General features: G+C 41.7%; 1 protein-coding gene across 2 annotated transcripts; it reads left to right on the top strand.

Annotated features, from left to right (window-relative positions):
- The first annotated feature begins 2,660 nt into the window (after nucleotides 1-2,660).
- SRPX (sushi repeat containing protein X-linked) lies at nucleotides 2,661-23,380 on the top strand. 2 transcript variants are annotated; one of them, XM_079326793.1, is made up of 10 exons: nucleotides 2,661-2,840; nucleotides 5,861-5,920; nucleotides 11,425-11,616; nucleotides 12,177-12,353; nucleotides 15,384-15,510; nucleotides 17,324-17,445; nucleotides 18,104-18,283; nucleotides 18,698-18,831; nucleotides 20,132-20,253; nucleotides 22,334-23,380. In XM_079326793.1, the coding sequence occupies exons 1-10, from the start codon at nucleotides 2,771-2,773 to the stop codon at nucleotides 22,512-22,514; spliced, it is 1,365 nt and encodes a 454-aa protein (XP_079182919.1). In that variant the 5' UTR covers nucleotides 2,661-2,770; the 3' UTR covers nucleotides 22,515-23,380. The 2 variants fall into 2 exon arrangements, with proteins under 2 accessions (XP_079182919.1, XP_079182920.1); XM_079326794.1 differs by lacking the exon at nucleotides 5,861-5,920 and having other exon boundaries at nucleotides 2,747-2,840.
- Nucleotides 23,381-24,856: the final 1,476 nt, after the last annotated feature.

The following is a 24,856-nucleotide window of genomic DNA, read 5'->3' as shown; positions in this document are numbered from 1 at the left end:
GACTTCATTGAAGTGAAGGAACCTCCTTGAGCCAGAAGTAGTGCTTATGTTGTTGCACAATATCTGCCAACATGTGAAACAAGTTTTATTTTGTTAGGTGCCTTCTGTGCAAAGCAATAGCTCTCTCAATATGTAATTAATCTGTTTGGAAACACCTTCATGGCTTGGTGTCAGCTGCAGTGTTTCTTCATTGGCTCACAGATGGCAAGGGAGGAGGAAAGAGATTATCTTTTGGGAAAAGACCCCATGCCAGCCTTTTCCTAATCCAATTCATGATTTCTGTCTAATTGGGTGGTTTTACTTCACAAAGCATAAGCTACTGCTGGCATGCAAACTCTGACCTCTTTTGAGCTTGATAATTCTGAAGCTTTCTGTTCTGCATTTCAGTTGTGCTTTGATTGTGACTTTGAAAATGCTGTTCTTTGATGGGATCTTGTATGAGGCATCTCTCTTGAAGCAAGTTAAAACCTGTGCACTAAAACACGGTGTTTGCATCTTAATCAATACTGAGAGACAGTGAATTAATCTGTGTACAGCCCTGAGGGGATCTCCTTGGTGTAGGATTATTTTCTGTGCCTGAAAGACTGTACACCTGCAAGGAATAGAAGCACTGGAGCTTGTGGCTGTGCATGGAAACTCCAATCTGTGCTATACACCTGTGTATTTCCATATATATGAACAGGCAATTGCCTAAACATCTCTGGAAGTTAATCATTTGGGCTAATAAGCTGCACACAGGATTATTAACTTAGTTGGCACTCAGGAACATGCCCTGATTTTCTTGATAAACTGCTTCTCAGTTGAGCACAACTATTGCTAACTAATGGCTGTGTTTCAATTCTTTAAGGTCCATTCCAACCCAAACCATTCAATGATTACAGGATTTCTATAACAAACAAACAAATTTTATATATATATGTGTGTGTGTGTGTAAAAATAAAGCTTCACAGACCAGATGCAACAGAGCACCTAAGTGTGCAGACAATTTTTAAACAAATACTGAGGTCCCACCAAAGCAAATGGTTTTTTAACATGAACCTTGCAGACCTCTGGGTGTAATGCTCAGCCAGTAAAGAATGAGATGAAAAACCCAGCTTTCCATTTTTAGTACCATCATAAAAATGAATGCATTTTTACACACAAAATGTGAACATTATGACCATTTTGTACCTTTTCTGACCCATCATGTGCTTCTTCCAGACTTCAGAGGTCTTAGAGTGACCTTAGCCCTGCCATACTCCAAGAAGCTCTTCAGTTTGCTGAAGTAGAGCTAGGGTTTTAAAATCACATATTTGATATGCTTTCAGGTACTGTGGAATGTAAAACTCTGAGGCAAAACATTTGAGGAACTAAATCCAGATGTTGCAGACTTACTGGTGGAAACTGGTCATTCTCTTCTTACACATACGTGAACTGATGAACTTTTTGAAAATGGAATTTCCAAGCACTTTTTCTCTGATTTGAAGGGTAGGTTAAATTTGAAAGGAGTTTTCTCTTTCCTCCCAGTATCAAGAGTATCCGGTGCTGGCAGACTACAAAAGATGCTGCCTAGGTTAATTTAATGCATGTTGTTTCTGTGTGCTCATAGTTTTGAGGTAGCTTTTGGTTTGTTGATTTTTGTTGGCTTTTTGCCTTTTTGGTTTTTTAATTTTGCTCATTTCTTTTTGTTCTGTGAAAAATGCAGCTAAAATTGGCTATTATTGCTGTATTTTTAGGGGGGGTTTGCTGTTCTCCATTTCCCAGCAGTGTTTAAAAAGCTGGAAATGTGGTGATCTTTGCACTGTGGGCAGAGTGGCTGGAAAGGTGCCTGGAGGAAAAGGAGCTGGGGGTGCTGGTCAGCAGGGACTGAACATGAGCCAGGTGTGCCCAGGGGACCAAGGAGGGCAAGGGCACCTGGCCTGGGTCAGGAGCAGGGCAGGGACCATCCCCCTGTCCTGGGCACTGCTGCGGCCACAGCTCCGGTGCCGTGACCAGCTCTGGGACCCAACATTCAGGAAGGACACTGGGGGCTGGAGCGTGTCCAGAGACGGGAACAGAGCTGGGAAGGGTGTGGAGCACAGGTGAGGAGAGGCTGAGGGAGCTGAGCGGGGTTTAGCCGGGAATAAAGGAGCGCAGTGGGCACCTCACTGCTCTCTGCACCTCCCTGAAAGGACGGGGCAGCAAAGTGAGGGTTGGTCTCTTCCACCAGACAACGAGTGATACGATGAGAGGACGTGATCTTAAGCTGCACCAGGGCAGGAACATTAGGAAGAATTATATTTTTTTTTTCACAGAAAGGGTGATGACACATCGGAAAGGGCAGTCCAGGGAGGTGGGGGAGTCACTCTCCCTGCAGGTATCTAATGAGAGATTGGGCATGGCACTCGGTGCCATGGTATATTGGCACGGTGGTCACAGGTCAGACTCCATGATCTCAGATGTCATTTCCATCCTAGCTGCGATCCTATGGGAATAGACCTGGCACACCGTGTCCCGGCCCGCTCGGTGCCCTGGCTGAGGTGGGGCCGGCGCAGCCAGGAGCAAGCGGGACCCCGCTCATCTCTGAGGGGACAGCACAGGGGACAGGCGACACCGCACCCCGGCACAGCACCCCAAACCCCCGAGCGCCGTCCCGGGGGGCGAGGCGGGGCCGGGCAGCGGGAGGAGGAGACTGGGGCGGCGGGAGCCGCTCGCAGAATGTCCCCGTCCCACTCTTCCTCCTCCTCCTCCTCCTCCTCCTCCTTCTGCCCGTCCCGCCGCCCCCTGGCCGGGCAGAGCGGCCGTGTGGAGCATGGGGAGCTGCTGGCTGCGCCTCGCCGCGCTGCTCGCCCTGGGCGCCCGGGCCAGCCTGGAGTACGAGGGTGAGGAGGGAGCGGGGCCGGGCCGGGGGCTGCAGGGGGTTTAGTTCGGATATGACAGCACCGAGCTCCGCAGAATCGTGTTCTCCGCTGTGCCGGAGCTTTGCAGTGGCATAAGGCCACGCTTTCTCAGAGTCTCCCTTCAAGGTTCTTATCAGGATTGTTAGACGCCAAATTTTCCATTCGTTTAGCAGCATAAAAAGTACACTAGGGCAGACAAAGTGATGGGTTACGAGCAGTGTTTCCTGACACACTTTCTTAAGGTGCTCTTTGGGGTAAGGTCAGTTTACAGAAGCTGAAGATACGGGCTTATACTCCCCAAAAATGAAATTACTCCAAGATGTCTCTTCTAAATACTCCACTGTACCATGTCTCTAACTGCCGCATCTTAATATCTTTTAAATACCTACAGCGATACTGACTCAGTCACTTCCCTGGGCAGATTGTTCCAATGCTTTTGACAACTCCTTCAGTGAAGACATTTTTCCTAATAACTATTTTAAACTTTTCCTGGGGCTGTTTCCTCTCTCTCATCCTGTTGGTTATTATTGGGGGAAGAGATACAGCTCACTTGGCTCCAGCATCTTTTCAGGGAGTTAGAGAGGGTGATGAGCCTCCTTAAGTATCACATTCCCTCTTTTACTCTGTTCAAAAGGATTTGTAGCACAATAATTGCATGTGAAGGGCAGCGTGTATGCAGTGCCTGGCTTGGAACTATGTTCTTGTGACCTGATCTTGCCATCAGAACCTTTGTGATGGGGACAGAATTTTATTTCGTGAATGAAGAAATCTTTCTTTTTTCTGACAAAATAGAATAGTGTAAACCCATAGCTGAATCTTAAAATTAAAGGGTTAATTCATGTGTTTTGCTTGACATCTGCCTAAACAAAGTCCACAGCTATTTTTGACAGGACGTTCTATACCCTGAGCTGTTGGAATTTTAGCACTTCCAGCACAGAACAGTGTTTTTCCTTACATGGCTTAGTAGCCAGTTTGAAGGTATCTGAAGCAGAAACATTTTGGTTTGTAGCTCCCCAAGCCAAGCTTGTTGTAGTTATTAAAAAAAACATTGATTGTTAGGAAAAAGATCTGACTCACTTCCGTTTTGAGCTAGAAAATGAGCTGGAAATGGGAGATGTTGAGCTCTACCAAGAGAGCCTTGTTTCAGGGCAAAAGTAGTGAATAACTCTTTATGGCCAGTTTTTCTTACAAAACTTTTGAAAGAACTTAATTGTTTCTTGTCTAAGGAAAGGCAAATGCATAAGAGTTGACATAATTCTAAGATTTACTAATTTTAAATGGTAAAATCACTCAATTTTAGTAATATTAGTGATAACACTGCATTAGAGTTATCACTAATAACTGGAAAATTGTTAGTGATAACACTGAGGTAACAGTTTGATAACCCTCAAAGCTAAGAGTATTCCAATTTCTGGCAGAAAAAGTGATGCTTAGATAGGTATTCATTTACATATCAAGGTCTTCCTGAAGCCCTCAGGGATCACAGATTCCTCTTTTTGCTATGCAGTCAAATTTCAAGTGCAAGAAAAGTTTGGCTTTATGTTCAGAAGTCTCTCAGATGTATGTGTTTAGGTATCAAAATTGAACTTCAGCAGTAAATATAAAAAATTCAGAGAAATTATTCTAACTGATAACAATACTTTGTCATGTATAAATCCCTCAATTTTAGAGGAGAAGTTGCTTGGAAATTCACTTCTTCAGGTCCCAGCTCAAACTGGTGGGGGATTCCCAGTGATCCAATGCTGGGGAAGATGCTCCCATGGAGCAGCTGCAGATACATTGGCTGGGTCTTCTTGAGTCTGGTACAGTAAGAAATCAGATTTCACCATTTTCTGGGCAGATATTTTGGGATTCATTTTTAGTAAGAAATTAACACTGTTGACAGATGTTGACAGAAATCAAACTCTTGGGTTTCATTGCTGCTGAGCAGTTGTATGCTTTGCACATGGAATCAGTAGCTTATTGAGGTGCCTGAATTAAATAATTTTGTCTAACTTTAAGCAGCAGCTTGCACAGACATAGTCTCAGACATCAACAAATGGCAATGAAATAACCCCAAATGCTGTAACTTGAGATACCATGTGGGAAGCTCCTGTGGCCCCTGAGTACCTGCTGATTGCATGCATGGTTTTTAAAAGGATATTTCAAAGGGGCAATTTGTATGAGCCTTTCTTTGTAGAAAAAAAATGTACTAGAATGCAACTAGGCTTCATGGTCTGAAGTAGCTAATTTTAAATAAGTGTTGTTTAGGGAGTTTTGAAGACTTTCTTGCCAACTTCTTTGTTTTATTGATGGATTATTTGAGTAGTAGTGCTCTAACTTGTTTCTGGTTTTCAGAAAGCAGCTTCTAGCTTTATTTTAAGTTTTCAACCATTGTACAGTATTTTAAAAGTATGGAGCTGTGTTGTCTCTTTATTTGGACAATGCCAGAAGAATGCTTGAAAGCAAACTGTGGTTTTGGTTTGAATCTAACTTGTGTTTGCAGGTCTTGTACTTCAGTGTCTTGTTCTCGGTGTGAGGATCTTCCAGGTCATTAAGGGTGCTTGTATTTGAGTTATTTACATTTTACTTTTGCTGTTGGGCCTGATGGCTGTTAACAACCATTGATGCTTAACAGCAATTTCACTATCAGGAACCACTTTATAGTGAAGCCTTTGATGAAGTCCTTCACCTCTCTGCTCTCTCTGCCCATAGATGACCTACATGGCAACGTGGGCTTTCTGTAATAGAGGAGCTGAGCCTTGGCACATGTCACTTAACATTGCACAACATTGTTCTAGGAGAAATTTAGTGTTTGACTTGATTATCAAATTAATTTGGCACTTCCAAATTCACTATAAAGTGGGTCTGCTATGACTCTGAGCTTCAGAGAAACCCCTGCTGATGACATTGCATAGATTATTGCATCCTAATCTTGCATGTCTTTTCTCAAAGCTGTCTTTTATTTTTGATTTATATTTCCTTTCTTGCTGCAGTTTTTTTTCTCTTATTTTGTGTTGTAGGATCGGGATATTCACCCCTTGAAGATGATGAGGATGTTTATGCACACAATAGATACAAAGGTGAATGCTTTGCTTATGTGCTAAAGAGAATCAACTGCTTGCTGACAGAAAGCTTCATTCTTTTTTTTTTTTCATGGATTATGCAATCTTGGTGATCCAGCTCCATGATTTTTCTCATGGATATTTAGATCAAGATTTAATTTCTGCTGTTTTTAACAATGGAAATTAGACCAAATATTGATCACAACTCTTTCATGTACCCAAGTAAGTAACTTTTACATTGCCTTTGCTCCTTGGAGAGCAGGTTGTTGAATTATGAAAATCAGGAAGAGCTTCTCTTTCTTATCCATACATGCTAACAAAACCATCAATGATAAGCTGACTCAAAACCTGGGCTTACTGATGGTAATGTATAGAATACATGCAAGAGAACTTGATTTTCATTACTTTTTTCTTTCCATAAAATTGCTTGCATTTCAGGTTAATCTGCTACCTGAAGTGCCAAGTGAAGTGTATATAACAAATGCATGTGTGCATTCCAAAATCAAATTATGCAGCTGGATGAGTGAACAGACTGGCATGTTTATAAAGCAAATTTAGGTTTTCTTCCCTATTCTGGAAGACTTTGCCATTCAGCAAGAGTGAGAAGATTTTTTGCTACTGCCAGTAAATCTTCCAATTGCTGTATCCATTTTCTAAAGAGTCTGATTTTGTCTTAATATCATTCTCCTCTGCCAAAATCCCTCAGAAGCCTAGACATTAAAGAAACATAACATTTCATTTGTCATTTAAGTGGTAACTGTGTTTCTTTTTAGTAAATTAGTCTATGGACATAGTAGAGTTGCCATCCTTTTGATTACTTGAAAATACTGGTCATTGGTGTCTTGTTGTACATTAATGATTCTCTGCAAAGAATCAATGGGCCATATGAGAGGTAAGTCATAAAATAATTCAGACATTTATGAACAGCTAAGGAGAAAGCACAGCTTTTAATGACTATGTTGCTGTTTTCATAAATGTCTCATCTTCCTCCTAATAAAATTCTCAAATATAAAATTTTGCTTTCAAACATGTGCACATAAAATTCTCCAAAGTTTTGTTTAGGTTAAGTTATTTTTCTTTGCCTTTTAACAAGTGATCCTCTGCAAACACATTGAAAAAGAACTCAGAGATCATGAAGATAAATCAATGCCAGTTCATGCCAGGGCAGGCAAGTAGTTAAAATTCTGTGTAAATTCATTTTGTATGGTGATCCAAAATGGATTGTAATCATGTCAGCCAAAATGTCACCAGGGTAAGTGAAACATAATGACTCATTCACACAGATATTAGAAACTGCCCCAAGTTTGGAAGCACTACTGCTAAATGTTGAGGAGCAGACAATGTGAATCTAAGAGTATAAAGCCTTGGAACAGAAAAGGCTGATTCTTCATTAGCATATTTTTTTATGTTGGTTTGGAGAGGAAGGCAGTAGAGAAAGACAAAGCAGGGAAAAATGGGCTGTGTAGCAATCTTCAGAGCTTCTCCTCAGATGTGCAATCCAGCATTTTGGGTGTGGCTCATTTCTTAGCAAATAAAACTTATCAATACCAGGAACTGAATGGATTTTTGAAATTGATATTCACATATGTAAGCAGCATTGTTTTGTTTTTTCTTTCTACACGTGTGCAAGCGAGCACACAGATTCATCCTCTTTGACATCTGCAAACAAAACATTGCAGTTTACTGGGAGGGGTGAAAATCAGCCTCCTACTAAACCCTTTTGTCTTCATCTGGATGTTTTCCCACTTGATCAGTTTTCCAGAGAAACATGGCCAAGATTTTCTGTGCCTACAGCATTTTAAAGGAGTTTAAATGCTGTTCACTTGGCATGCTGTTTGTGAAGGAAGGGCTCAGCTGAGGCTGGTGCTTAAACAGGACCAAGGGGCTGGAGGAGATGATGCTCTAAAAAGTGCTTTTCTTCCTGCCTCCTTGCATCTCTGATCATGTTTCATCAGGAAAGGTTTCCTGAATGCAGCAGTTCCTGTGTTCATCACAGCTCACTGCTCTGATGATTCTCATTCCTAATATGTTTTCTCAGATACTGTAATGATCAAGCAGTATCCATAGCTCTAAAGGCAACATTGGGGCTTCAACCATTTCTGTTTGCTGCCTGTTTTCCAGTGGTTCCAAACACAGGTTTGAGTCTCAGGAATGTTTTCTACTAAGTGAATATTCAGACTATTGAATTGTTGAGAGACTTTGTAGTTCTTTTTTGTGCTGAAGTGAAAACTTCCTATTAAACAAAAAAACTGGTTTTAGATATCAGTCCTGGTACCTAAAAACTCAAATTTCAGTTGGGTGAACAGAGCCTGGTATAGATGGTGAAGTTCCAAAAAAGGTGTCTGGGAAGGAAACCTTTAGCTTTTATAATCCCCAGAGCCTTGAGGCAGGGAACAGCTTGTGTAACCCCTTGGGGCCTCACACAAACCTACTATTCCACAAGTGCTCTATGTAGCTGCTTAGCCTTTGAAAATCAATATGTGCCTTCACTTTAAAATAAACAAACTTTGATCTAAAACTTTTTTTGTATAGTTTGATGTGCTTTTCAAGTTAGCTGGATTTTTTCCAGCAGTATCACTTGGTCTAACCCCCAATATTTGTAAATGGCTTGTAAACCTTGCCTCACCCACTTTCTTCTCATCACAGTCAGTTCTAGAGTAAGCATTGTAATGTTTTTAATCAAACAGATGTTCCTCATAAGCTCTTCAAGTTATCTGCATCCAAAAGCATGTTTGCTTTTCTTATTCTTTCTGGCAGAATCATTTGGTCCAGTATAAGATGCATTTTGCCCTCGTCTGGGAGCTTGCTTTGTTTTTCTCTGTGAACCACTGTAGCTGCAGCAACACTATAGGAAAGGCTTTTACTTTTTCAGCATTGTGTTTGTGCATTAAACTGCATTTTTTACTTGTTAACTACCTTTAAATATATATATATATGTAGGTAGGTGTTAACTCAGGTGTGTTTGTAAAACCACAAAAATTTGCAGAAAAACTCAAGGCAATTTGCAATACCTGAAACAGCTTCTTTGCCCTCTTTATTTTTATTAGCCTCTTGATCATGTTGCAAAGCATATTTGTGTTAACTCCTTTTACAAAGGAAGTCAGCAATGTGCATTTGGAGTTTATACATGTGGAAAACTCAAGGCATAAATGTCTTGAGCTAATTTGCTGAAGAATTACATAACTGGCTGGGGTGAAAACTCAGCCCAAATGAGTTTTCATCCACCCAGTCCTGCCTGTGCAGGCAGTGTTTTCTTGGTAACTTCAGATTTAAGCCCTTCTGCAGGAAATCTGAGGCCTAGTTCTTAGTTAAGAAGATCTTACAAGCTTGGATGTGTAAATTAATTAAGTTTAAGGTCTCAGGGTCTGGGAAGAGCAAGTGGGACAGAAAAGCTGGAGAGTTTGGGCATGAGACCACTGAAGCAGAGATTATGGGAAAGCTCAGGAGTAGGAGGATTTCTCCAGGAGATGAATGAGACAGGGACTGTGAATCCAAGATGTGTGGATTCCCCACTTAGGTCAGAGGTGGTGCCTGAAGCTGCACCAGCAGCCCTGGGCTAGCAGTAAAGGAAGCAGAGCTGGGTGTTGGCATCACTCATTTTTTCAGCAGTTGCCTTCTGTTCCCATTAGCTCACACTCCTCTTCTGTTGTCTCAGCTTTAATCTAGAACACAAGAATGAAAAATGGGAGCCACTGTGATACAGCCCCTCAACAAAAGGGCCCTAGTCAGTGGATGTGGGAATTTTTAAAATGTGTTGTGGGAGCTGTGGAATAGAGATTAGGGTGAAGGGCAGGAAATAGTTCTAAAAAAAATCAAACCCCCAAACCAAAACCCACTCTCCACCAAAGCACTTTACATAATTGTAAGGTAAAGAGCAGAGGATGTATTTGACATTGAGAAAACAGGCTTGTAGGTGGGAGGAAACAGAGCAGGGATGATTGTGTGGCTGAGCCAAAACGCTGAACTGTACTCAGCCTTAACCTGAGGGGTGCTATTAGACTGTCCTGCTTGTGTCCTGTGCCTCAGTTGCTGTGTGTTTGGTGACACAGAATAATTTCACCTACACATCTTTGTAAAGGGTTTTTACTGATATTGGTGAAAAATAAAAATAAGCATATCACAGTACAACTGCTTCAGAACTGGACTAGTCTAGAAGAAATGTGTCCTTGGTTGAGGCAAAAGATTGATATTTGGTCTCTGATTTTAGTCTGCAGGTGCTATTTGTGTTTAATCAGGACCAGCACTGCAAAATACAGATGTAAAGTGTAGTTTCCATTAGTAAAGTGTAAATATGTCCTAGAGACACAGCACACTGAATATAAATATTCCATGTATAAGAAATGCTGTATTGATTGTTGTTTATTTACGTGTGGAGCTGATCCAAGTAGTACAGGAAAATGTATTTAATTGAGCTAGAAGTGAATATCTGCCAAACATGATCTACAATTTTTTTTTTAGTATTGTTTGTGACTTTATAAGCATGAAGGCTAAACTCATGTGTTTTGTTTGTTTAGGGGTTTTTTTTTCCACCTTTCTTGCAAAATTCAAATGTTTTTTCATGCCTCTCCCTCATGTCACACATTGTCACACAGGATTTCAGGATTTGTAAGCTTTCCCTTTTTGCTTTGCAATCCCTCCCTCTCTACCTCTCTTCTTTCCCAATAGAAGCTTTTCAAATCTTGGATGTGAGAAAGGGCCAGGCTTAGTCACTCCTTGTGTAGGAAACTCTCTCTGAGGAGCTGCCTGCTTTCTTGCTGCACCCTGTTGTCAAAGCTAAAACAAAGAATGTGAAACTTTGGCTGGGAAGGGAAGTCTCTACTTGATACTGTTCTTATCAGCACCACAGCACGGTGGTAAATCCTCACAAGGTGGGGGTACCCCTATCCTGAATATTTCACAGCATAGCCCTAGTTATAAAGGTTAATAAAGGTTCAGTTTGAGCAGGTTCAGTGTGACACATTGGCAATATGATTTATATAATTGGTGTCTTCTAACTGTGGGAGAGCTTGAACCATCACTGAGTTTTACAAGGCACAGATTATTAAGGAAGCAGAGCTTAATTTTTTTAATGAGCACTAAGCTAAATGTGGAAAACTGACAACTGCAGCTAGACCAAGATGTTCCTAATGCAAACTTCTCTTATCAAAGACAGATGTGTCTGCTTAGAAGCAAGAGGGAAAAACAGCCCAGTTGTCATCAAACTGCCCACATGGTGGCACACTTATTCCATGGACAAAAAGCATATAAAACCCCACCTGCCCTCCCAACCCCTCCAAATAATGGCTACAATCTTTAATGTTTGTCATAAAAAAAAAGCTTCCAGTCTTTAGAGGGCTGACCTCCTCATGTGTGTGTACCTCTGCTGTGTTCTCCACTCTAAAGATTGGTGGCTTTTTAAATAAGAGGGTTTTTTTCCTTTTCTTTTCTGTGACCTTGATTAAGCAAAGTGATTTTATATTTGTGTCTGAACTTTTGCATTTTTCTAATTGCTATGTGTGGGGTTTTTTTCTTCTCTGTGCCAGAAACACCGTGGTGCTCCCCCATTAAAGTGAAACATGGTTATGCAAACTGCAGGACACCTCAAGGGGAATATTACAAGAATGTGTTGGGCACAAGATGTGATATTCGCTGTCAAAAGGGCTACGAACTGCACGGCCCTCACCAGCTGATCTGTCAGTCAAGCAAACGCTGGTCTGGGAAGGTGCTGTGCAAACGTAAGTGGTTGCAAATAAATCCTTATTTGCCATTGAAACTGATCTTTGGATTGTTTTTGTTTTTTCTTTTAGAGGTTGGAAGTATGTTTGGCTATGTAGATTAGTTTGTTGTTGAGGATCTCACAGGGGTACATGACAGGACAGGCATCTCAGTGCTGCAGACGTTCTTGGCAGATAGGGAATATTTTATCAATGTGAGATTTTGATTTGTGGGAATAGTAGTATGACAGAGCCATAAAGCTGTTTTAAAGTATTGCCCATCTTTGACTTTCTAGGTTGACACAATTTGTACCAAGTGACTAAATGGGCTCTTAGCAATAAAACATTTTCTGAGAATAGAGGAATAGTTACTTGTCATCCCTTTTCTGATATAAATATTGTATCAGGCCACTAATGCTTACATAGAGTTAAATTTGAAATGCAGCTAATGAGAACAGTGTGGAACAAGACTTTCTCCCACCTGTTTGCCAGCTGTGTTTTTATTTCTGTGCAATACCCACACGTGCTTTACTGCAAGGGGAGGGCAGCAGGTTTCCAGAAGTCTTTGTTTCCTTTTCCAGAAAAGCGTTGCCCTACCCTGTCCATGCCGACCAACGGGGGTTTCAAGTGTGTGGACGGTGCCTACTTTGGCTCCAGGTGTGAGTACTACTGCTCCCCCGGGTACCAGCTGAAGGGCGAGCGCACCGTCAGCTGCACCGACAGCAAGGCCTGGAGCGCGCGCCCGCCCGCCTGCCTCGGTGAGCGCCTGGCTCTGCAGCCCCCTGCTGCCTGCCACTCTGACACACTCACTGCAAAAACACTTCAGCCTCTTCCTGGGGAGAAAATACAGCCATCCCTCTCAAGGAGAGGAGAACCAAGGGTGCAGTGTTCTGTCACTCAGTACTTTCAGTCCAGAGGCAGTGGCCAAGCATTACCACTTAATAGAGATGGGTCTGGTGTAAATGGCCAGCACTTTACAATGCTTGTAATGGCCTGTGGTGATTCATGGATGACTCCTTGGTAGCCTGGGATTGCTGTGCTGCTCTTCTAGCATGGTCTCTGTGTTGGAATCTCACTCTCTTCTGCTTAAGGATGAAAAACAGTTTTGAAAGTAACTATATTGTCTGAATTTTTCTTCCTTGGGATCATGGTCTTCAAATATATCCAGAGAATGCGAATGGATTGTACTTACCACCTTGGTTGCAGTGAGCTAATTTAAATTTCAGCCTAGTTCACTCTAGTTATGCCAGCAATTTTCATTTCATAGTCAGTAGTCTCTTGGGAACCTTGGCTGGAAGAAGTATTTCTGTATACATAAATCTGAAGAAATAAACAAACATTGAGATTTAACTTCCCTGACTACTAAAAATTTCAGCACGTAATGAAGTCTCAGCCTGGTGGCCCTGTTTCTGGGAAGCCTATGATAAAAGCTTCAGCAGCCACCCACAAAGGAAAGTCATTTTTGGCCATCTGAAATAGCTACCAGTAATTTAAAGCATGTGGGTGGTAGAATGTTTGTGCTTAGTGTCTTGTGTGTATGATAACTTGGTTTTCCTCATTATGCCTGTGTCTCAGTGTAGGTTGGCAAATGGCTTTGGAGCCTCTCCACTGTGGCCTGATGTTCATAAAATATTTTCCAGGTTTCCTGTTATTTGGTATTGTACAAATGTAGAAATGAGCTGCTTAGATCTACACTGTTTGTGGTGTCTCTTGTTTTTGTTTGCAAAAACAAGCTTTGTCCTTCTCAGTGGTGTGGGCAGAGGAAGAAAAACAAACCTTTTAAGTTTGGAAGTGATAAAATATTGTCCTCTGTATTTCCTGGCACTTTCTGAAGCTCATTTGTTTGCAGAGATAGTATGCTTATTTACAAAGGATGCTGTCTTGCAGAGTAAAGCAAAGTACCTTAAGCAGCAAAGAAAAGAGGCTAAGTCAGCACTAACATTTCTTTTTTGTTCAAAAAATGTGGAGTAGTTCTTGCATAGGGTTTCAGGTCCCAATTGTTGCCTAGGATTACAGGTCCCAATAACCCAGTAAAAGCAATACTAAGATTTGAGTTGTGGTAATCCACATAGTTTGGAAAAGGTCCCTTCAAAACCTGTGTGCACATAGTTCCTATATGCAAATATATGCTGTTAGCAGACTTTCATAAGGTTATATTTTGGCCTCTTGATAGTCAGGATAGAGATTTTTTTTGTGACCAGACATCACAGACATAATTGTGGCCAGACATAATTCTAACAGTATAATGATGTTTGCAATTGAACACTTAATTGTTCAGTTGTTCCTTAGTGTAATTCAGAAGTTGCAGAGCTGCAGCCTGCACAGTGGCCAGGAGAGGACTGGCTGAACAACTCACTTTCAGCTGAGAAGGGAAATTGAGGGGTGCAATGAAATACAAAGGCAAAAAGGCTGCATGATTTCTTAACTTTGATATACAGTTAGTTGCACTGTGCACAGTGGGGGTGCTACTTGTGATCAGAGGCATGGAGCTGGTAAGCTTCATTCATGGAAGTGTCTTGGGGATTCCACAGCTTTTGGCATTGAGTATGGCTACAATTACTTCAGACCTGACCTTAAAGTGCTCTTGAAAACAAAGGGCTTTCCTCTACCCTTTTATACTGCAGTTGCACTGTGTAGCACTTTTGCACTAAATTGTGTGGGCTTTGCAGTGCAGCAGGGAAGATCCATGTAGGAAAGACATAAGGTCTTTCAGTAGTCAAACATATATTCATTAAAAGAGAAAAAAAGGATAAATTTTTTTTTAAATTAGGTATGTTCTAGCAGTGGCTTACAGAAATCCTTATGGTTAGTGAATGTTCTGTCCTAACAAAGCAGACTGTCTCCTGTCCCCACCCTGTAAGAGGAAGGATATCCCTCATGTTGCTGAAATGATTTTAATTAAAAGAAAAATCAATGTACAGCTGGTGTTGGTTATCACTTAGCTAAAAATGCCAATACTCACTTGAATAATATTTCCATTATATCTTTAATGCACTGTAACATATATTGAAATGGATATTTCCTCTAGAAGATTGAAAAATGCTGCTGTCTTTTCTTCCGGAGAGATTGCCTTTTCCTGCTGGTTGTATAACAGAGGATGTGGTAAATGGCTGTCACCAAGCTAAGTCATCCTTTTGTGACATCCTGAGGCTTTATTGATAGGATTCCTGTCCTAGTAGTGCTGGCTACTGATGTAAGACATGATTATAAGAGTTACTAGGAAAAACTCAAAGCAGCATTGATTCTCCACAAAATGGTAATTGTGTCAGTCTTCTGACATGTTGTTTCTCATTTTGCCATTACTGCAGGAAAAAAAACCAGCATGTTAAGAATAACATGCAAAGTTATTGTGCAGAGACAGATTGATGCTCAGTGTGCTTTAAAAATGCTCTTAATCACATTAACTACTGCCCAGGTGGACAAAGAAAATAATGCAGATAAAAAGAACATCCAGGCTCCTTGGGTGTGATCTTGGACAGTCCTTCATGGAGGGATGGAGTCCAAAGCCATCCATTTGTCAACCTTACTTTTTAACTGAACTCTGTACAGAAATTTACAGTAACTACTTTCAGTTGGGGTTTTTGGTGTCAAAGGGCTGGTCATTGACAGCTCTCCTTAAAAAAGGTGAGAATTAGAAGCTCCAGTGCCTTGGCTGGGATGAAGCTGGGGCTGAGGAGGCTGGCTGGGAGTGGTCCTGGGTTACCCTGACAGCAGGGAGGGAGATGTGAGGAAAATGCAGAGCTCCAGCAGGTGCTCCAGTGCCCTTTTCTGTGACACTCATTCCACAGACACTGAGCCCCCGAGGATCCAGTGCCCCAGCGTGAAGGAGAAAACGGCGGAGCCCAACAGGCTGACAGCCAGAGTGTTCTGGGACACCCCGGAGGGGCGGGACACTGCCGACGGCATTCTCACCGAGTAGGTGACAATCTCTGCACCTCTGCATTTGCTCCTTACTCTTTTAGAGCGATTCAGCAGGCCAGGTGTCCTGCTCCCTTCATTCATCCAAGATGCTTTTTTACCGCTGTCACATCCCACCGCTCTGTAAAGAATTGCATGTTTAACTGGGAAAGCTGGCAGTTTGGAGGTGACTTGTTCAGGAGATGGTTACCCAGTTGTGGTTTTTTAGAATAAACAACATCAGCTATTTTACTGCACCTGTGAAATTTTGCAGAGTTTCTTTGTGGGTCTGATAATCAAGTTTTCTTACACCAAGTTACCTTTTGTACATAAGAACAAAAGCAGAGTAGTGCATTGGAGGTAACAGAAGAGCTAACTTTATCTTAAAAAAACTATCTTAAGGTGTGTCACAAAGTAATATCTGCAGTCATCTTTAGGTTTCTTCCTAAGGTAATGCTGGCTACTTATGTTCCAGGATTCTGCAGTTACCTTTAAATTAACATTTCTTGTTTGCAACCTTGATGTATTTCAACATTGAATTTAGGCATAACACTTCAAAATTTCTTTGTCAGTTTCTGTGGTTTCACAGTCCCATTTTCCAGAGGAATAGGATGTACTTCTGGTGGTACTCTGTCTCTGATATTCCCATTTTTATCATGCAGGATTTAGGTCAGTCTATCTGGATTATTGTAATGGTGGGAGCATGGAAATCTGTTTCTTTCAGTAAACAAGTTACATCATTACATTAGTGGACTTGTTAAGCTTAAAAGCTCAAAGTTGTTAAGCTTGAAGATGTTTACAGTTTCATGTGAATACAAAAAAATAATGGAAGGCAATATTGCCCTTTTACTGCTATCATTTAATAATTTCGTGAAGAAGAATTCATTGCATAATTAAAAACTTAATTGCCCTTAAGGTCTGATGTAACAATTCAGTGACAATTAACAACATCCAAAATTACACCTGATGACATAAAAGCTTGGAAGGTGTCAGAATGAAGAATTCCTAAGTCTTTAGGCAAAAAAATGGGGAATATCCCATGTAGACTTTGTCACATGAATAAGTGTTGTCAGCTCAAAAGAGCCAAGCTCTTGACTCAGTGGAAGCTTTTCCATAAATTACATCTCTGTTTTTATAAAATATTGCTAAGCTGTGCTGTTTTATAGAGTGTGCTTTTCTTAAATGTATAGTCCTTCAGTTTCAGGAGTACAAAAGCTTTTCCATTACATGAAAGCCTCTTTGCTTAGATGCTCTCTGCTTCAATACTGAGATTGTGTTTTATTCTTCTGAATTCTCTCACCTTGTTTGCAGGACAGGGGCAAATTCCAAGTGAAAATGCTGCTGTGGATCACTACACTCTTCTGCTGTGACACTGAATCTCACTTTCTGTTCCATTTCTGTACATATTAGCAGTCACAAATGACAATCATAGGAGCAGTTCAGAGCAGCCAGATGGGAATACATCCCCACTGTAAGAGGCTGGAAGTTTTTATTCTTAATGTTGATTTTTTTCTTATGTAAGTAGAAGGAAGTTGAGTTCCTCTGGGGATGATGGGCTTGGCTACACTATGAATTGTTTCATAGGAAGGGAGCAGACTCTGCCCACTCTAACCCCCTTGTCTCAGCAGGGTGGTCTATAGGCAGCAAATTTAAATACTCTGGTTGCTGCTGCCCAGCTTCTTTCTTTGCTTATTCTCAAGTCTTCAGTCCTGCAGGCAGCCAGACAATCCTGGCATGCCACAAACATCCCTCTTCAGGCTTTTACAGCATTGTGAGTAAATAAATACTGGTGAATTTATGAATGTCTGTCCTGTTTTATCTCTTGGTTTAGTGTTATTTTGAAAGGCCTGCCACCAGGGTCACATTTTCCAGAAGGCGACCACAAAATCCAATATACTGTGTACGACAGAGCTGAAAACAAAGGCACTTGCAAATTTCTTGTTAAAGTCAGAGGTAAGGATGATGTTTTACCCTGGTAGTACAGACACTGATTTGCACCTGGCTTAGTAGGCAATTTGAAAATGTCCTCATTTCTGTATTTATCTGTATATGTCTGTGTATATAAATTCCTGTGGTGATTGTGGAAGGGAGAACATAGTCTTGCTGAGGATCCTGGGGGCCAAGTCTGCAGCTTTCCTGCACATCCAGGAGAAGCTGCTTTGTTCAGCCCTGCCTCCAGCTCCACACCCCTTCCCTCTTGCTAGCTTCTCCATGATGCATAGCCTGTGAGCTGCTGAAACAAGGAGGTGAAGGCATTTTTTTCAGCTGAGGCTCACATCTCTCAAGCAGGGCTGCCTTTCCACAGGACCAGGTGTTAACCTCTGGAGTTGAATATACAGAAGTGACCTATTGTTTTCAGCTTCAGGCCTTTGTGCTCCATGACCTTTTGTCACAGGCATACACCTACACATCTGTTTCATTTTATGTAAGAGTGAGGGGTGGGGGAGTTCAGGTTGGTTGTTTGGGGTTTTTAAGTGCATGACTAATAATACAGAAAGCAAACAGAAAAATGTCTTTGGTGCTGGTATTCAACTGACCTGTGCTACCTTAGTAACCAGTGGTGATTCATGTTGAGCCTTTCATTTTGTTTTTTTTTTTCTCTTGCTCAAAGTCAGGCGCTGTGTGAAGCTAAATGCCCCTGATAATGGCTACATCAAGTGCTCAGGTGATGGAAATAACTATGGGGCCACCTGTGAGTTCTCCTGCATTGGTGGCTATGAGCTGCAGGGAAGCCCAGCTCGAGTCTGCCAGTACAATTTGGGGTGGTCAGGAGTGGAGCCAACCTGTGCACGTACGTGAGTATTTCACCACTCTGCCAGGAGGAATCCAGCAAAATGGTTCTTAGGGCAGGGAGAATTTGGGAAGGGGGTGTGGGGTGGAATACAGCTGTAGTGTCCCAGAGACAGGAAATTTAACATCATCTTTGTCTCCCCTGCCAGTTTGCACTTATGACTGAAGCCTTTGCCACCTTTGACTGCTCTTTTCTAGAGTTTGTTTTAGCTCAAAGCTTTCCACAAAATGTCACATTCTGGAGTCACCCCATTTTGCAGGCTAGTACAGTCTACAGTAAAATTGTTGGCTTCAGTGAGGCCAGCATTTCACCCATGTCTTCTTCATTATTTTTTGTTTTTGTGTTTCTGCTAACTCTGCCTCTAGAAATCTGTTTTCAGTATGCTCCATAATTTTTGCTTTCATTTTATTCCAGCCATGAATATTAATGTGAATGTGAGGACTGCAGCTGCACTTCTGGATCAGTTTTATGAGAAGCGGAGACTGCTAATTATTTCAACTCCTACTGCAGCTAACTTCTTCTACAGGATGCAGCTGGGGATGCTGCAGGTAAAACATGTTTAAGGGGGATGTGCAACTTTTTTTTTTCTTTAAACAAAGACACAAGAGAACATGCTCCACTGTGTTATATAAATCCACAAACTTAAGTTGTTAAGTTGTAGCCACTGGAAGATCTGGCTCAAGTAGTCATGATTCTAGATTAATCCTTTTCACAGAGGTTTGGGTTGAAATATCCCCCCAATTTCTAACTCATCACCATTCTGGATTGTGCTGCCTGTTACTGAATCCCAGGCAATTCTGGCCCTTCCATCCTTCCCAAATTAGTTTGACTCGTGCTCAATACTAATTCCCTATCTCAGCTGCTAAAGAAGTTTAAAAAAAACCCAAACCCAACCCTCCAGCTCTTAAGCAGCTAATGCAGACCAGGTTTACAGAATTTGCAACTACAAAGCAACGAAGTGAGAATAACTTCAGAAATAAAAAGTGCACCAGAACCACAAAAGACAGAAATCGTCACAGCATAGAAATCATCCAGAGTGCTGGAGATAACACTGGGGTGATTTGTTCCAAAAACCTCAAAACTTGGTAATTTTTCTTCTTATGTGTTGCAGGTATGATGCCCATGTTGGCTTTTTGCTAGACTTAGGGATAGATCTCCAAAATGTATCTGTGTCCTCTGGGAAAGGAAGTAAAGAAACCACTCTTGTATTCTTTGGCAGCTACAAGTGTTTCTACTTTTTTTTTTCTTCTCACAAGTTGTAACAAAATGCAGTGCAAATAATCACTGAAATATGAATGTTACAATGTTTCTTAACTGCTGGCTTAAATTACAGTTGTATTTAAGAAAAAAGAACAAAACCAGCTCCTTTTCCCTATTAGATAAACTTGGCAAGAAAATGCAATATATTGATCAAACTGAATGTAATGGCTATAGTACATTTTCCACCTCTTGACAGTGGGCAAATGAGTTGGCATGAAAGAAAACTTTCTGCAGTCAACTTCCATGTCACATAATTTGCTTTGATTTCCAAATTAGATTGTTGGTACAATGCTTAATACCCTGGCATCTTTTCATATAACTGCAGACACAGGTTGGTATTTCTCCTAGGTGGTCCCTGTGTGTTGGTTTTCATAGAGTATCTGAGAATCTGTTACTTAACCTCCCCTTGAGTGAAGCTCCAATTCTTTGCCATGAGAATCTGAGTGTTTGCAAAATACGCTCTCAAATCAGTTTAAAACATCCAGCTAAGAAGAGGGGACTCTGTGAGCACCTGCTGCACCCTCCAAACATCCCCTGTCCTCTCAGGGATGTAACCAGCACCCCTGTTTCTGCTCTGAACCCTGGCAGCCGGCACAGTGCGGGTTGGACCTGCGACACGTCACCGTGGTGGAGCTGGTTGGTGTCTTCCCAGCACAGATAGGAAGGATTGGAGTGAAGCTGCTGCCCCCATCACTTGCCCTGCAGCTCAGGTAAAGGAAGCTCTCACTGCTGTTGTGTTTGCACCTTATCCTGCAAGATGCATTGCTTTTGATCCCTGCATCTTACTGTCCAAATGAATGTATTCTACTCTAATGTACACAGCTAGACGCTGGAAAGTAGCTATTGGAGAGCACACTTTAGGGTTAATTTGCTCTCTGTGTAATAGAGGTTTTAAATTAATGTTAATACAATTAAAATACAATCATTTATTAATAATGTATTTAATATGTCTATGTTCGTATTTTTGGGTGCTGCCACTGAAAACACTTCAGAGTCTGTCTGTGTTTGTATTGGACTTGCTCCTTTGCAAGGACAGCCCCAAGTGGCAGAGACAGCCAATCTTCTGCACCAGGGCTGGTCCTGGTTGTGGCCAGGCCTAAAGGGGAAGCAGTGAAAGGGGAAACTCTTTGTAGTCCCACATGTGGGAAAGAGATGGGCAGTATTTTAAAGAGGAAATCATCTCAGCCCCCCCAGCCTGACTGCAGCATCAGCAGTTTTACTGAGGTGCCTAAACTGTTTTGACTTGGGTTTAGACTGGCAGAGGTTTGGTTTCCACTTGAAAGGGAGACTTCAAGTGCCAGCATTCCCTAGGGACTGGAAGTGAAAAAAAGCTAAAAGTGAAGGCCTCGTTGGCAGGAAAATAAAGAGCTGTTTAGAAAAAAGTCAAGGAGCATTTTAGGCAACATAATCTGTGATATGCCTGAGGAAAGGGAGAAGTTTTAATTGTAGGCAATATATTGCTGACACAGCAGAGAGGGGATTTTTTAAAAAATTATTTTGAAAAACCTATTCTCAGTAAAAGAAAACGGAAAACACAAAACCGTTTTTTTTTTGTTTGTTTTTTTTTTAATAAAGACACTTTTATTAAAGTTGAAATGGTTTTCTCACAGCTCTGTAGAAAATAAGTTTTCTTAACACCTCATTCCCTGATCTCCTACAACCTTTAATGAAGCTACATTTCAGAAATTGGTATAGTATGACCTGCCCTGCACTCAGTGAAAGTTAGTTTTCCATTGATTTTTTCTTTTTTGTTGCTTAGTGTGTGAATTACAGCTTTCCAGTTCTGCAAGGTGCTCAGATCAATAGGAAATGCACTTGTAAGAATCAAAGTGTTGTCCTGAATTTCAGTAAGCTAATGAGCACAGGTACCCCAGTTAAAACTTTGGAAAGCACTTAAGTTTAGCATTTGGATTTTTAGAAGCACTTTTTCTTAGGTGATATATGGCACAAGCTAAATGTAGTTTTCTATTATTGTTGCTTAGCCTTAATCTTTATTTTAGTTTGAATTGAATGGCCAGGCTCCCTAATTGTGACAAAACTATGCCTAGAGCATGCAGACTTGTTAGGAGGCTGAGGAAAGCCAATTTTGGTGCTTCACACCTTTCCAAAATCCCCCCCAGACTGTTCTTCATGGCAGCTTTCTCTCATTGTCTCATGGCTGCCTGAATTTATTTACTCCACACTAATGATGTTGACTGCATATGTAAAGATCTTTTAGTACATTCCTTCTTCAAGCAAAAGATGAAAAGAGCACCACAGATAAATTTTTGTTGTATATGTAGCTTTTGCTGCTTGAGGAGCTTAAATGACCACTTCCACCATTTTGGAAGAAGGACTCCTCCATGATTAGGAGTGGCTTTTATTCCTCTAAAATTAGTCACAGATGATTGTTGTTATTAGGTAGCAGTGAAAGCAGATTCCAATAATTTTGTCCTGCTTTTTCTTACTGTGATTTTTATACCAAGGAAAGCCAGGAAAGGGAATCGTCTTACTTATAACTCAAGCATCATCAGAAGGGTTTTCTTTAGGCAATGTTCGTACTACCATTTTTGTCTAACCTTGTTTCACTCTTGTGACAGCAGTGGGTAATGTCAGAGAACAGAGCTGTGTGCAGTCACCTTCACACTCCCCTAATGCAGAGGCAGAGCCTGCAGCTCGTGCAGGGACCTGCTCTTTCTCTGGCACCTTGTTAATGCTGAAACACAGCCCCTGTGGCCATCCCCACCTTTCTCTGCTCAGGCTCAAGAGGCTGGTGGTGCCCTTTAACAAAACCAGTTCCTTACTTTGCAGGCTGCTGCTGAGGATCCCCCATTACAATTTCAACATCGTGGTGATGGACAAGCACGGCATGGACAAGGAGCGCTACCCTTTCCCTGCAACACCAGCTGAGCTCTTTGCCCTTATTGACAAATTCCCCTTGAGAAAAGATGAGATGAAATTGCAAGCAGAAATTGGTCAGTCATGTCCCTAATTCAGCATTTCAGGGCCTGCAGTTGTCGGTGAATTTTTTTTTAACCAACATAATTCTCCCCTTGGTGCTACACAAAGCATGGCATTTTTAATCACTGATGTGATTTTGTGTGTATTGGTAAATCTGTCCAGCCATGTAGCTGCTCTGCATAGAAGGGTGCACGATACTCTTTTGTACTTTCAGTCATCTTTAGATTGTAGAATGGCCTGGGTTGGAAGTGACTTTAAATGTCATCAAGTTCTGACCCTGCTGCTGTGGGCAGGGATATCTTGCACTATTCCAGGTTCCTCAGAGCCCCATCCAGTCTGGCCTTGAACACAGCCAGGGATGGGGCATCCACAGCTTCTCTGGGCAGCTTGTACCAGTCCAGTGCCTTAACCCTGCACAGTGAAGAATTTTTCCTTAATATCTAATCTGAACCTGTTCTCTTACAAGTTGAAGCCATTCCCCCTTGTCTGTTACTCCTGACTCTTGTAAAAAATCCCTCTCCAACTTTTCTGTAGGCTCTGTTCAGGGACTGGAAGCCTGCAATTAGGTCACCCCTAAGCCTTTTCTTTTCCAGGCTGAACAATCCCCATTCTCTCAGCTTTTCCTCACAGGAGAGGTGCTCTGTCCCTCTGACCACCTCAGTGGCCTTCTCTGGACTTGCTCTGACAGGTTCATGTCCTTCCTCCTGCTGGGCACCCCATAGCTGGATGAATGTGGATGTAGGATTTACTACCTAATGGAATTTCTTGTACAGAGAGTGAAGAACAGAGGCATGTTTCTGGGAGTTTATTTTGGATTTTTCATTCAGTGTAAAACTGGGGTTTCTTTCTTACTGTTTATAATTCTTTTTATTAATAAAATATTGTTTTGCAAACAGATAGTTGTCTAAAATTCCTCTTGTGGGTTAAAGTTGGTTGACTGATACAGAAGTTGGTTCAAAATATATTTCTGTGAACCAAAGTGTACAAGGAACCCACTGCTACCTTTTAGTTCCACTAAAAATGTGTCAATGACAGACAAAAAGCATAAGCCAAAGGCAACACAAGCATGGATTTTCAGCAGCAGCAAGGGGAAAATTGGTGATAGCAGGAGCAGGGAAGTCCTTGCCACAGGGAATATGATGAGGGATCAGTGATCAGTGTGGAAGACAGGCAGTAATTACTAAAGTCCATGTCCTGCAGTTCTTCTTAGGAATGTATACTCTTACCTGCTACACTTCCCCTTCTGGCTTTTAATGTCCAACAGTCTTGGAGTAGCAACTTTTTTCACCTTGGAGATAGACCAGGCTGTGGCTTGATGGCAGAGAAACATTACTCCAGGGAAATGAATGTCATCAAGGATTTGTCACTTCCAGAGCTGTGAAAATACTTGTTTGAAAGTCATCACTTTGAAATTAACAAAAAAAGTTCCCTATTTAACAAAAAAATACCAGGAGGCAATCAAAACAGGAAAAAATTTTCCTATTTCAGCCCACAGTCATGACAATCCACTGCAAAGAATACACATCATGCATGAATAATACAAGTGTCAGAGGAGGGAAACTGTGAGTTAGTTTGGATGCCTGTTCACAGGGTGTGATGCATGATTTGACTGTCTGAACTAGCACTCCAGCATCTGTGCTGTTCATTCTTGCCCCTCATTTTTTCAGCCAAATGCTTGTTTGACTTTGACCATAAGGTAGAGTTTTAAATTTTACAATGATGTCAGCAGAACAGTTTTACCAGCATCTCTAAAGCAATCCTTACCAGAATTTGGTTTCTCACATCCTCTGAAATGACACCAAAAAAAAAAAAAAAAAAAAAAAAAGGGAAATAAAAAAACTCTTTAAAAAAGATTGGTTCTGCAAGTGAATTAAGAAAGAGTGGATATGAAAAGAGGTAAGTCAGCTGAACACCCAAGAGCAGCTATGACAGCCTGGCATGGCCCTGCAGTGCTGGTGCCAAAGGCCAAGAAGATCAGGATGCACCCTGAGCTCTGCAGGTGGTGGTGCCAAGTTTGCCAGGATGAGCAGCTGAGGGGAAAGGAAGCCCTTGGCTTTCCAAGTGTTGCTGTTAGATAAAAGGGGTAAGGGTGGCAAAAATCAGAGAAATACCATTTCTCTTCCAGACCTGACCAGACAAACAATAAGGTAAATTCTGAACCCGCTTTAAAGGAGCAAGGAGGGTAAGAGCCCGTGGGGTGGTGGACACAGCTGTAGCCCAGGCTTCCTTCTCTCTGCTGCCTAACAGCAATCAGTGGTTAAGGAAATCAGAGCTGGGCACACCAAGGGCATGGAGCTGTGCAAGGAGACCAGAGAAAAGCCACTGAGGTGGCCCCAGGGCTGGAGCACCTCTCCTATGGAGACAGGCTGAGAG

The sequence above is a fragment of the Erithacus rubecula genome (genome assembly GCF_903797595.1).
Source record: "Erithacus rubecula genome assembly, chromosome: 1".
In the NCBI taxonomy this organism is placed as follows: Eukaryota; Metazoa; Chordata; class Aves; order Passeriformes; family Muscicapidae; genus Erithacus; species Erithacus rubecula.
Note: the sequence above shows the minus strand (reverse complement) of the source record. Positions and strands in the feature narration are given on the sequence as shown.